This window comes from Martes martes (genome assembly GCF_963455335.1).
Source record: "Martes martes genome assembly, chromosome: 12".
NCBI classification, from domain to species: domain Eukaryota; kingdom Metazoa; phylum Chordata; class Mammalia; order Carnivora; family Mustelidae; genus Martes; species Martes martes.
In genome coordinates, this window is record NC_137900.1 from 58,680,175 (window position 1) to 58,692,043 (window position 11,869).

Genomic DNA, 11,869 nt, shown 5'->3' on the forward strand with positions numbered 1-11,869 from the left:
GTCTGGGTGGAGGTGATAGAGCCTCAACAGCAAGCTAAAGACGATTCAGGGCCATGGTCTGATTGGTTTCCTCCAGCAACAGGAAGCTCACTACTTCCTGAGCAGTAGTCCTCCTCCCCTTTGGCCCGCTCTACCCGAGAAAACGTTTTTCTCTAGGCCAGGTTCAAGCCTGCTTTCCTGGGATGGTGGGTGGGTGCAGGAGTCAGGAAGGAGATATGCCACTCATCGTGCAAGAGGTTGAAAGCTTGGGGGAAGTGTGGGGCCACTGAGTTCAAACTGAAAGGCTTGGTGAAGAGGCGCTGACCTGTCTGTGGGACTGATTCCTGCCCGTGACCCCACCGGCAGGACCCCCAAGTACTAGCCCTAGGCTGGTGCCCTGGCCAGGTGAAACACCAAGAAGGGGCCCTGGCTGGTGTTTGTGGCTGGACATAATGAAGCTCCTTAGCTAGCCCCAGAACAGCAGCAGAGCAAGCTGGGAGAAATTCGCACAACTGGCAGTTTTAGGCACACATTTTATTACTTTTTTATATAAAAGGAGAAAAGAGTACTTTTTTTGAGTGGAGGATTAAAGGAGTAAAGACCCTATTTTAAGTAGAGTCTCCCAACCCCCATCCCTAAAACTAACATCAGCTGTTTTTTAAAAAAAAAAAAAAAAAAAAAAAGCACGCACGAGAAACTTACGACCTGGACTTCACCCCACCACCCTCATGCCTACATTATGACAGAACTATGTTTATGTTCTCTGTTCCTACTTATATACAGCCAGAGCTCCGAGCTCCACACACACACACCTGGCTGTGGCCTCCTTTGCCCTCCCCTCCCCCCATATTCTCACCCTACCTCCCCTAAAATCTAGAGAAGACCCCTGCTTAGAAAAAAGGGCACACACACACCCATACTCAGAACACATATATCTGGACCCTTCTCCACATGGAGCCCTTGAAACATGCAGACCCTTTGCACTTTCCTCACTCACTGATGGGACGGACACACCGCAGACGGACCCTCCCCTTCCTCTGGGCTCCCCCCACAGCTAGTATCCTTTCCACTTGGTCCCTTGCCCTGAATGTCTTAGAAACCTCTCACACACACACACACACACACACACACACACACACACCCTCACACTGCCCATTCTCTCTTTTTGGGAAACAAAGGGTATGTTGGCCCTACTCCCTGTCCCACCATTGCTTAAAGACAGTGTCCTAACGGCCTATCTGGGGAGGGTCCTGGGGAGAATCCCCAAGGGGGCTGTCCACTGGAGTGGGAGTAGATAGACCAGGAGCTTCTCCATCTGGGAGGGGGCCGTGAAGGCTTCTAGGCGGCAGCCCCTGCACAGTCTGTGGTGCTCCAGGGAGGGGGTAGGGAGGGGGCCCCTGCCCACTCAGATCTGCTCCTTGTGCTTCACATGGGCCAGCTTCACGTTTTCCTGCTCAGTGGCGGGCGGAGGCTGCTCCAGGTGACAGCCGATCATGAGCTGGTACACGAAGACGCCCGCAATGGAGCCCAGGAGCGGAGAGACGATGGGCACCCACCACCAGTGGCGGCCAGTCCTGGGGACAGACAGAGGCAGTCGGGGGCGGGTGGGGCAGCAGAGGGGTGTGAGGCTAGGTCAGGCTGGGTGGGCGCTGCACTCACGTGAAGACTTCGGAGCCCCAGCCAGCAATGGCGGTGAAAAGGCGGGGACCGAAGTCCCGGGCGGGATTGACAGCATAGCCCGAGTTGAAACCCATGGAGGTGCCGATAACCAGAACCACCAGACCCACGGTGAAGGCCTCCAGGCCGCGGGGGACGGGGTTGTTGTAGGGGTCAACGATGGCCAGCACACACACGATGAGGGAGGCGGTGCCAATGAACTGGGGAGAGTGTGGGGAGAACAGGGTGAGGAGCTACTCCCATCCCACCATCTGGTCCTTCCTCTGTCCTTGGGCTCCCAGAGTCTTACCATTTCCCATATTCAGCTCTTTCCAGCAGGGGTGCTAGAATGTGATTGAGCAAAGGGATTCCCTGGAGAACTGGCTAAAGACGCCAATTCCTGTTTTGTAAGTACCTACCGCCATGATTGTGAGGTAGGTGTCCCCCACATCCCAACTGAGAAACCCTGCAATAGACAAGGAGTCCCGTCCTCCTGCCATCCATGAGCAGCTGAGCAGTTTGATCCTCCCCCGTGTTCCCAATTCCCTGGCCCATACCTGGTCAAAGAATCCATTGACCATGTCCAAATGTCCGGAGGGGTAGGTGGCAAAGATGCCAGCTGTGCCATTGGGGCCCGAGACCACGAGCTCATTCTTGGCAAAGTCCCAGATTGCATCTGGTGACAGATCAGACCCAGAGTGAGTGAAGGCAGAAGCTGATCCGCTCTCCCGTCTCTGGCTGGACCCACCCTCCTGGGGATCACAGGTGAGGTACATCACTGCTGTATTACTCAGTAAGTCTGTGGAGGGGCAGGGGGTGGGGGGTGGACAGCCTGGGACTCTATTGTTGCCCAACTTGTTTCTTCCCCCTTTTGCCCCCCATCTTGGGCCCGTGAGGGAGATGAGTGAGTCAAGAGCCTGGGGCTTGGGCAGGTCCCAGCTGTCTGTCATCAAAAGGCCTGGTGCCAACAGGTCCCAAGCAGAGGGAGGGAGGGAGGTAGTGGAGGATGGCAGGGTGGGGAATGCTCACCGTAATACAGGCCAAAAACAATCCCAGCGCCCAGGAAAGCTCCTAGTGTCTGAGCCAAGGCGTAGATGGGCAGCTTGATCCAGGGCTCACGCGCCAAGAAACACATGGCAAAGGTCACAGCAGGGTTCAGGTGGGCCCCTGGGCAGAGGGGAGATGGGACCTATTAGTCATTGTAGCTTGCCACAGTGGGGAAGCCAGGATCCCTAACCTCCATAGTCCCCCTCTCTGGCCCTCGTAAACAGGGGTGCAGAGAAGGGTTTTCCTGTACCAGATGATAGGCTGGACTATGTAATAGGCCAACCTCCAATCATCGGATTCCAAGGTGAGAGTCAAAGGTTCAAAGTATCGAGTTCCTTCTCCATTCTCCTCTTCCAAAGGCTAAAAAAGCTAAGCCCACAGCTATGCTTTGTCTTTGGGAATGTCTTCCACCACCCCCTTCCCCAGTTGGGTTCCTTTTGGGAATGCCATTTGAGGGTAAAGACTGAAGGGGGAGCAAGTCCTTACCAGATACCTGGCCAGCCACAAGGATGCCCAGGGTGACAGCAAAGCCGAAGGCTAGGTTGATGGTGAGGAAGCCACCGTGGGTGCCCCGGCTGAGCACCACCTGGGCCACAGAGCCACAGCCAAACATCTGTATCAGGAAACAGAACCAGACAGGCAAAGTGAGGCCCAGCAGCTCCCTGATTCCAGAGGAAATGGGTGAATTCCACCACGTACTTCCACCAGCTGTCATCTGGAAGACTTTGGGGAAGCCCTTCCCAGGGGAATCCAACCCACAACCCTCCTGCAGCAACTGTGCCTGGCAGAGTAAGCAGACATGCCCTCCCACCCACAATGCCCAAACTTTAACAGGGCCCCATGGCCCCAGTCTACAACTGGGAGCCCAAAAAATGGCTGGGCCATCTTCTCTGACTTTTTCGGAATCTCTGTAGGGGTGGAGTACAGGGGAGCAGCATTCACCCTAGCAGTTTCTCCTGCAGCCCTGTCAGGCCCGGCTCGCTAATCCCCCACCTACACATGCCTCCTTCCTTGTCCCAGAGAGCTTAGGGGCGAGGTGGGGGGGGGGGCATATAGGGAAAAGGCCAGAAGTTAGGCCTGAATCTGGAATGTCAGAGCCCCTGCTCCTGGACCAGAGCTTCTCTCCACCCACCCTGACCTCTCCACCTTCAGGGGTCCCTACTCAGACGTGGAGGTCCTAAAGACAGTATCTCAGTGGCCCCTCTCACTAGAGGCAGCAGGGCAGTGGAAGTGGGCAGACTGGTTCTAAGGTTTCGGGCAGTGATGGGGAGATTCAAAAGGACTAAGGTCCCTGATGTCCCGCAAGGATAAAACAGTCTGTTCCTCTTATTTAAATGTAAAAATGCTTCTGCACCAGCCACAAAGAGCTTTGCCCTGAGCCTCGAAGAGTGTTCCTTCAAGCTTACTCCAACCCCTGCCCTAGGTTTCCTCTTCTACTTCCCCATAACTAAGTGTTATGCCTAGCCAGCGGGCAGCTCCCAAGACTTGTGCTAAGGGCCCTTATCCATTCAGATGGGTCAGTGTCCTGCTGTACTGAGCTGTTAAGCATTTTGATCACCATCCCTCAGAACGACCAAGAGATAGTGGGGAAGCCAGCTGCAGTGATGCTGGGCAAAGGTGTGGAGGCAGGTGAGAGCAAAGATCAGAGACCATGAGTATGGGGGGGGTGGAGGGGGCACATGGAGGTCCAGGGCACCCTGCCTGGCTTGGCAGGCCCTGGCCTCAGCTCTTTTCCTGCCTGAGGCCCAAACCTGGCTTCATCCCAGGAAACCTTGGAGGGAGAAGCTGTCAGAGCCAGTTCCACCACCTTGGGGCTAATCTTCCTCTTCCTCCTCCTCCTCCTTCTCCCCCACTCCCTGCCTTGCTAGGTACCCCAGAGAAAGGGGCTCCCCTCATCCCAAGGCCGGCCCTGATCTTGCCACCACAGGCTCTGGGTCCCCAGCCTACAGAGGTAGGCAGGTAAGCCCCCCCCCACCACTCTGGGGTCTCCCAGACCTAAGCCCCTCCTCTCTAGGCAGCCTTTGAGGTTCTGTTTCTCACTGACACCAGATGCCTTACACTCACCTGAGCCCGAAAGCCTTCACAGAAGTAACACCCTCCTTTTGTGGTTGAGGATAAGCCAAATGATCCTGGGGCTCAGAGCAAGGTCTGACTGCTCCTTTGTGGAAGAGGCTAACTGAGATGTGAGAGGGGTTCTGGAGGCCCTTCTATGAATGTGGAAGACGACTTCCCCTGTCCTGGCTGCTCTCGGACAAGGGTGTCCTGGACCATCGATCAGAGAGGGAGTGAGGGACACAAGACTCTGGGACGGGACAAATGAAAAGCACCTGCCCTCTTCCCTTCTAAGCAGGGGGAGAGAAGGAAGGTGACGACGGTAAGCCACTAGCCCTGTGAGGGGCTACGGATGAGTGCCCCACCTGGCTTCTCCCTTGCTGTTCCTGGAAGCCAAAGGTGAGTCTAAGACTAAAACCTCTTCTCACGGGGCGCCTGGGTGGCTCAGTGGGTTAAAGCCTCTGCCTTCGGCTCAGGTCATGATCCCAGGGTCCTGGGATCAAGCCCCACCCCCGGGCCCTCTGCTTGACAGGGAGACTGCTTCCCCTCCTCTCTCTGCCTACTTGTGATCTCTGTCAAGTAAATAAAATCTTTAAAAAAAAACAAAACACAAACCTCTTCTCACCATGGAGCCTGCTCCACCACCACTACCCATTTGGGCCACCCCAGTCCTACCTACTTGCCTCTACAGTTAAGCTCCTAGTCCACAGGGTGCTGGCCGGTCTACAGTGCTTACAGTTGGAGCTGGGACAAGGAACGGAATAACCCATTCACCCCATTAAAGCAACTGAACCCAGAAGTAACCTAGAAGAAAACAGGTGTAACCACATGAGGGGCTGAAAATCAGAGAGCAGGTGGGACAAGAAATAAGAGACTGTAAGTGGTGTGTCTGTCAGACCCAAGAAATGCAAACAAAGTCACCCAGAAACAACCTAGAGACAAAAGTGGTGTAACCAGGGAGTAAATGGACTGGGGAGTAACCCAGGCAGTGAAGTGGCCTACTCAGAGAACCCACAAACTCAGAGGTTGAGTTAGAGGGTGGGGAGTAACTCAGAGTGCTTGGGCACGGAGAATGATAGCATCTGTCTAGGTGATGGACAGAGTCTGGTTTGGGAGCCACTCAGGACAAGAAGAGTGACTTTAGTGACACCACATACTCTGTGCCCAGGGCTCACCTGCCTTCCACAGCCTCCTCATCTTCTGGATCCTCCTTTCTTCCAGCTCTGCTCTTCACCTGTGTGGCCTCCGCCCTCTGCCCCCACCCATGGCAAACTGTCCTCACATCACAGGAACTTTTGGACTTTCTGGAGCTTAGTTATTCATTAGGGGCCAGATATCCAGGACCCAAATAATCTAATACTGGCCCATTTGCCAATGCCTCCACTGCCTTCCAGGGCTGAGACGCGGGGAACCTGGGAAGGTGAGGGCCAGGAGAGGACCCTGGAGGTCTCAGACTGAAAGGGAGACCACTGCCCCCAGCTGGTGGGCTGGGGCCCTGGTGAGAGGGCCACTGATCAGAGCTGACAGTGGGAGTTAACAGCTGGCATTCTGGCAGGAGTCAGAGCTGCCTTGATGGGGTTAGAGCAAGAGGGTAAGACCACTCTGGAAGTGTCAAGGTGAGGAGCAGAGCTGGGAGAGGGGTGGCGCCTGCCTTGGAAAAAAGCGCCTCCAGTGTGAACAGAAGGGTCGGGGAGAATGGGGGCTGGAGAGAGAAGGGCTTCTCCGGGTCCTTCCACTCACCACGAGGATGAGGGTCCCCAGGCACTCAGCCAAAGCCTGGCGCAGCAGCCGGTAGCGGATATGGAGCATCTCCCCGCAGCGGGACACCAGCTCCTTCTGTCGACCCATGGCTGGAGCTGCACCGGAGAAGGCGTGACGGACTCTGCAGCGCGGCGGGGCAGCAGCAGTGCCCCGAAGCGCCGGGTGGCGCCCTTTATAGGAGCGGGAGGCACGCGCCCCGCCCGCCAGTCCCGCAGCCCCGCCCGCTGAGCCACGAGCTCGCCCGAGGTGTGGGCGGCCGCCCCCCAAGGCTTGCCTGGGTAAGCTGGTGGGGACGCTGGGCTGGGGGAAGCTGAGGAGGAAGGGAGGGGGCGGCGGGGGGCTGTGAGGAGCTTTAAGGGCGACGTTGCTCGGGGAGGGCACTTGGGGGAGGAGGCGTGTTGGGGGCCGAGGGGATTGCGCGGGTCCGAGAGGTAATGGTGGGGTGCAGGCGGGTGCGGGACCGTGGCTGGGGAGCATGCAGCCGCCACTAGAGACCTTGGCGCCCCACAGTCATCCGCACGACCGCGCCAGTGAGAGAGGCAGGTCGGAAAGGAAAGGATTGGCCCCACCCAGCTCTACAGGATGGCTGACCCCAGCTAAGTCCTCCTCAGTTGGGGGCTGGAGGGATGAGACTGTGGGCCCAGAAGGGTGAAGAGACCCTCTCCTAGTCCGGACCTGGGTGGGCTCACAGAACATATACTGAGCGTTCATGGGCCGTGGTTCCTTGTGCTGACTACCTGTCCCATGTTGCATGTCCTGACCAGCTCTGTCCACAGCTGTGTCCACACATGACGTCTGACCTGTGTACCAGATCGCACTTGGACTTTTCTCATGGCTGTGCATTAGCCTGTCCAACCTGGCTGGCTTAACTCAATTTGCCACACGTGGACCTGCCTGTGTTTTGCACATGGCTCCAGAGGCCGAGCGGCAGTTGCCCTGACACGCCATGAGCCATATGCTTGCCAGCAGGGTGAGTCCCAACTGTTTTTAACCCTCCCTTCCCCCACTCTTCACTGATCCCCAGCCAGGGGAAAGTTTGACCCTTTAAGAGGTTAAGCTGGCTAAACTGTGAAGGTTGTCGGCCCCATCTGAGGTGGGGTGCCATCTGATGAGGCCATCTGAGGTGCCATCTGATGAGGCCATGTAGCTCCCCATAGTGCATTTAATAATTGGGAAACTGAGGTGTGGTTGCCTGGGCTGTTCTTCCATGGGACTGAGGAGACCACATTCTGGAGAGGTCCTTAATCCAGGTGGTCTAAGTCCCCTGGGGACTTATCCCTTGCGGAGTGGCTGTCAGAAATGAGGGCTCCAGAGATGACTCATGCCCAGAGATTTAGCAACACACTTTGGGTAAATTTACACACATGCACATGCACACACACACACATCCTAAAGCTGGCAGCCACTCTCACCTATGAACACTGAGCTCTGTTCACATGCTCATGGGATCCCATTCACGTGAGAGCCTCGCCATGGGCTTAAACATATACGTAACCCACACAAGAGGTCTCCCCAAGGCCCAAGGAGAAGCGCCCCCACTCCCCAGGCCCCCACGGGCTGGGAGGCCCCATGGTGAATCAGGGGCACATCACTGTGTTTACCCACAGCCCCACTGCCAGTCTGTGACTCAAGATGCAACCCTAGACTCCTGATGCCAGAGCCCAGACTATGGAAATGGGGCACACCCTCCACAGTGCTGCCCTTTCTTCTCCCCATCATGTGCTGTGCTTCTCAGCCCCTCGAGTCCTCAGATGGGGCTGCAAAGGCAGCAAAGGACAGGAACTGGCAAGGAGCTCCTCGGCACTAGAAGAAAGTAAGGAACCCCAGCCCATAGCACCTCATCCTCACCGTGGCCCATCCTAGCCTGGCCTGGAAGCAGAGCACAGGAGAAAGACAGAGGCAGCTTTGCCACCAGCAGGCACACACAAGGCCCCTAAACACACGTGTTTGTACTCAGCTTATAGGTGTTCACATGTGCTGCACCAAGTGCTCCCATCAAACTCATCCCTATCTAAAATTCCTTCTGACACACACATTCATACAAATACATATGCATATGCATGCACATTGGGATGGTTTGGGTCAGAGCTAAGAAGATACGATATGGGTAGGGGCTTCGTGCTTCTTAGTGGGCCTGAAAGAGGGAAAAGGATACAATTCCTTCCAAGGGTCCCTTATTCCTACAAGTCCTCATGTGGGATTAAGAGGAGTCAGGACCTGGGGATTTTGTCCAGAAGTGCCAGGCTGACCTGAGTTTGGGGGCTGAAGCCAGACCTCACTGAAGGGCATTATAGTTCAATGTCAATGGCGCCCCCTGGGGCAAAAGATAGAAAGAAGCATGTCTTCACGGAGAAGTGACTGAAGCTTGGTAGGGCCTGGCTCTGAGTCACATAGCTTACTTATAGCCCTCTGGGCTCCCTCCTGTGCTTTGAGAAGGAAAACCAGTGCCAAGTGCAGGCTAGAAGCCAGCCCACCTGGGAGCTCTGGGAGGATGCAGATGAGGCACCACCTCCTCCCAGGGCGTCTTGAGCAAGGTCTATGTCTCACCTGGGCGGGAGGGCTGAGCCCAGGAAGGGGCCTTGACAGCCCATCCACCCTGTGGGAGGCTGTGACTCCTTGAGGTCAGAGCTGGGGGAGTGGGTTCCCAGGCAAGGGAAGGGCTAAAGATGCAGGTCCCAGCCTGCTGGACCAGAGGGGCCGGCTGGGGCCCTGTAAGGGGGCAGGGATGTGGTGGCACACCCTTCATTTCCTGCCCCCCAAACTCTTTCTGCTTCAGTAGGAGCAGCCTGAACCATCAGAAGATACATGGTTCTTGCTGTCAGCAAGTGGGGTAGAGAAGAGCGTAGACATTGGAAAACAAATCATGCTACAGTCCCCCCAGCCTCTTCAGACCCCCTAGTCTCCTCCAGAGCGTTGGAGTGGATGGGGGGAGTGGCAGACCAAAGCAGACATACAGACATTTTCAAGGTTAGAAAGCACATCCCCCCATTTGCAAAGCAACCCCCAAAAGTGAGTGTATCCCTTCCCCTTCACAGAGGACAAAACTGAGGTTTGAAAAGAAGTTACCTGCTAAGGTCTCAGCCACTAAGTGTTAAGCTGGGATTCTCAGACCCCATGGGGATGAGGAGGAGAGGTAGAGAAGGGCAGAGAAGCCAGGGAGCCTCAGGTCTGAGGCATAGGAGGAGTGGGGAGCCAGAACACAGGAACCCACTAAGTCTCTCCACACTTGAGCTCCCTTTCTAGAATGTGTCCCACTCTTGGGCCACTGCTGAACATTATTCCTGCTCCTAGGCCTCAAGAGTTGGGGGCTGGCTCCAGACTGGAATTGGGAGTGGATAGCAGAGATGAATCATCCTATTATGAGCGTCCCTAGATTGGGGGGAGGGCAAGCATCTCCTCCCACTGCGCCAACAGTCACCCCCTGTCTCCAGACAAGGTGGCAGAGAGCCCATAAACACAAACTACCCCCTTGGCACCTCCAGCTAGACGTCCAGCGGGAACCTGAGAAAAATCTACCTTTAGACCCATATCCTGGAGATTGTGGGTTCACCTTCTGGTGTCCCTCAGGTGCCTTTGGGGACAGGGGACAGCAGAGAGTCCTAGAGGAGGCAGAGGAATGGGGCAGAGGCCTAGAATCCTTGCTGAGGAAGGACCCAGAGTCAGAAAGTCTAGGCTGATGGGACAGAGGCCTCTCACAGACCTGGAATCTCAGGTCCAAGTTTGGCTTGGCCACTTCTCACTGGGAGAAGAGAGAGACAACTCTCTTCTCCCAGCCCTCAGAGTGTCAGTTTCTTCATCAGTCACCTGGAAGTTTCCAGATAGGGTCTTCCCATCCCCCAACCCAGGGCCTCTGTAAGAACCAAACAAGACTGTGGGTGCTTCAGGCTTTAAAAACTGTATTACATAGTCAACATAGAAAGAAAGGCTCATTCTAGAAGCTGCCTCCTTAATCAGAGCCACATGTCCTCCTATGTGAATATGCATACGTGTCCCTGTGTGTTCTTGACTGTGTGTGTGTATCCATGGAGGCCTGCATGGACTCGTGGACAACCATGGGGTCCTTGCATGCGTGTGTGTATCCATGAGGGCCTGCGTGTGCATTTGTGTATGATATGTATGATATCTGTATGATATCTGTGCGTCCCTGCCTGGGCCTGGCTATGGGTCTGGGTCCAGTGTTTACAAAAACCAGAGATAGAGGATGGGGATCTGTTGAGAAGTCTGGAGACTTTGGGCTTGCCCCATGCCAGCCTGGGGGGAGGGGAGTTAGTGAGATGGAGCTGACACAGACCAGGCTATCCCTGTGAACAGGCCTAGGGTGCCTGGAAGGCTCAGGTTCACACCTCAGGATTCAGATCCTCGGAACCCCTGGGTTTTCTGTTTTCCTATCTCCTTCTTCACTAGCAGGAAACTTCTGGAACGAGGATGGGTGCCTCAGAGGATGAGGGGTTACAACCAGAGATTTAGGAGAAAGAAAAGCTCATGGGCTTCCTGGGGGGCCTGAATTAGAGCCTGGCATTTGCCTGGCCCCTGCGGCCAGGAAGAGAGCATGGAGCTCTTGCAGGGCTGAGGCAACTAGAGGGCTTCCTGGAGGAGGAAACATTTGGCTGGGGATTTTAAGGAGGGTCTTCCAGGTGAGAACCTGCTGGGCCAGGCCATGATGAGAGCACCTGTACTGAAGCCAGGGAGAGACACTGGGGAAAGACTTTGGGTTCCGTACTAAGGGCCTGGACCTTATCGAGGATTCAGAGATACTCAAACTGTGCTTCTGTAATCCCCAGGGCTCTGAGGGAGTTCTCGAAGTGACTCTGCCGCTGGAAATAGGGAGAGGGATGCCAAGGAGGCAGAGCCCTGGCCCTGCCTCCTGCTTCAAGCACAGTGTTTTAACCATGTTATATCAGGGTTCTAAACAGGATGATAATTGACAAATATTTCACTGCTAAGAATAAAAGCTGATCGGAGACCTGAGGGTTTAAAGCAGGGGAGTGGTATGGTCTCCATCTGCCAGTTAGTGGAAGGCATTAGAAGGATCCCTCCAGCTGTGAAGTGGAGGATATGTTGGAGGGGAGTGGCTGAGGCCAGGAGGCCTGGAAGGAAGCCATGGAGGAGGGAAAGAGGCCAGATGCAGGGCAATAGCTACGGAGAGTGAGGAGGATTTGATTTGGGCATTTAGGGGGCAGGGAGAAGAGGGCAGGTCGACAAGGAACTAAAATTGGAGGCAAGCAAAACTGGGAAGACAGGAACTTGAACCTGAGATGGGGCCCAGGACAACTGCTCCCTGAGAGGCCTGTGGTCTGAAGAGGGAAGGATAGGGAACAGGTGGTGGAAGCAGGCTCCATCTGGTGTTCCAGAAATGTCATGGGCATGTGTGAGA

General features: G+C 55.4%; 1 protein-coding gene across 1 annotated transcript; it reads right to left on the minus strand.

The window, feature by feature from the left end:
* Positions 1–502: 502 nt before the first annotated feature.
* AQP3 (aquaporin 3 (Gill blood group)) lies at positions 503–6,614 on the minus strand. Its single transcript, XM_080819999.1, has 6 exons — positions 6,475–6,614; positions 3,169–3,295; positions 2,665–2,802; positions 2,193–2,311; positions 1,639–1,856; positions 503–1,553 (listed from the first exon to the last, which is right to left on the minus strand). The coding sequence occupies exons 1-6, from the start codon at positions 6,580–6,582 to the stop codon at positions 1,385–1,387; spliced, it is 879 nt and encodes a 292-aa protein (XP_080676125.1). The 5' UTR covers positions 6,583–6,614; the 3' UTR covers positions 503–1,384.
* Between the last annotated feature and the right edge of the window lie 5,255 nt (positions 6,615–11,869).

What these genes read in the sequence shown, in the direction of transcription:
- AQP3 (XM_080819999.1), bottom strand. Translation starts at nt 6,582, where the DNA reads ATGGGTCGACAGAAGGAGCTGGTGTCCCGCTGCGGGGAGATGCTCCAT. An exon ending in TGGGGACCCTCATCCTCGTG is followed by an intron (nt 3,296 to 6,474) that starts GTGAGTGGAAGG and finishes TTCCTGATACAG; the next exon opens with ATGTTTGGCTGTGGCTCTGT. An exon ending in TCAATGGATTCTTTGACCAG is followed by an intron (nt 1,857 to 2,192) that starts GTATGGGCCAGG and finishes CACTCTCCCCAG; the next exon opens with TTCATTGGCACCGCCTCCCT.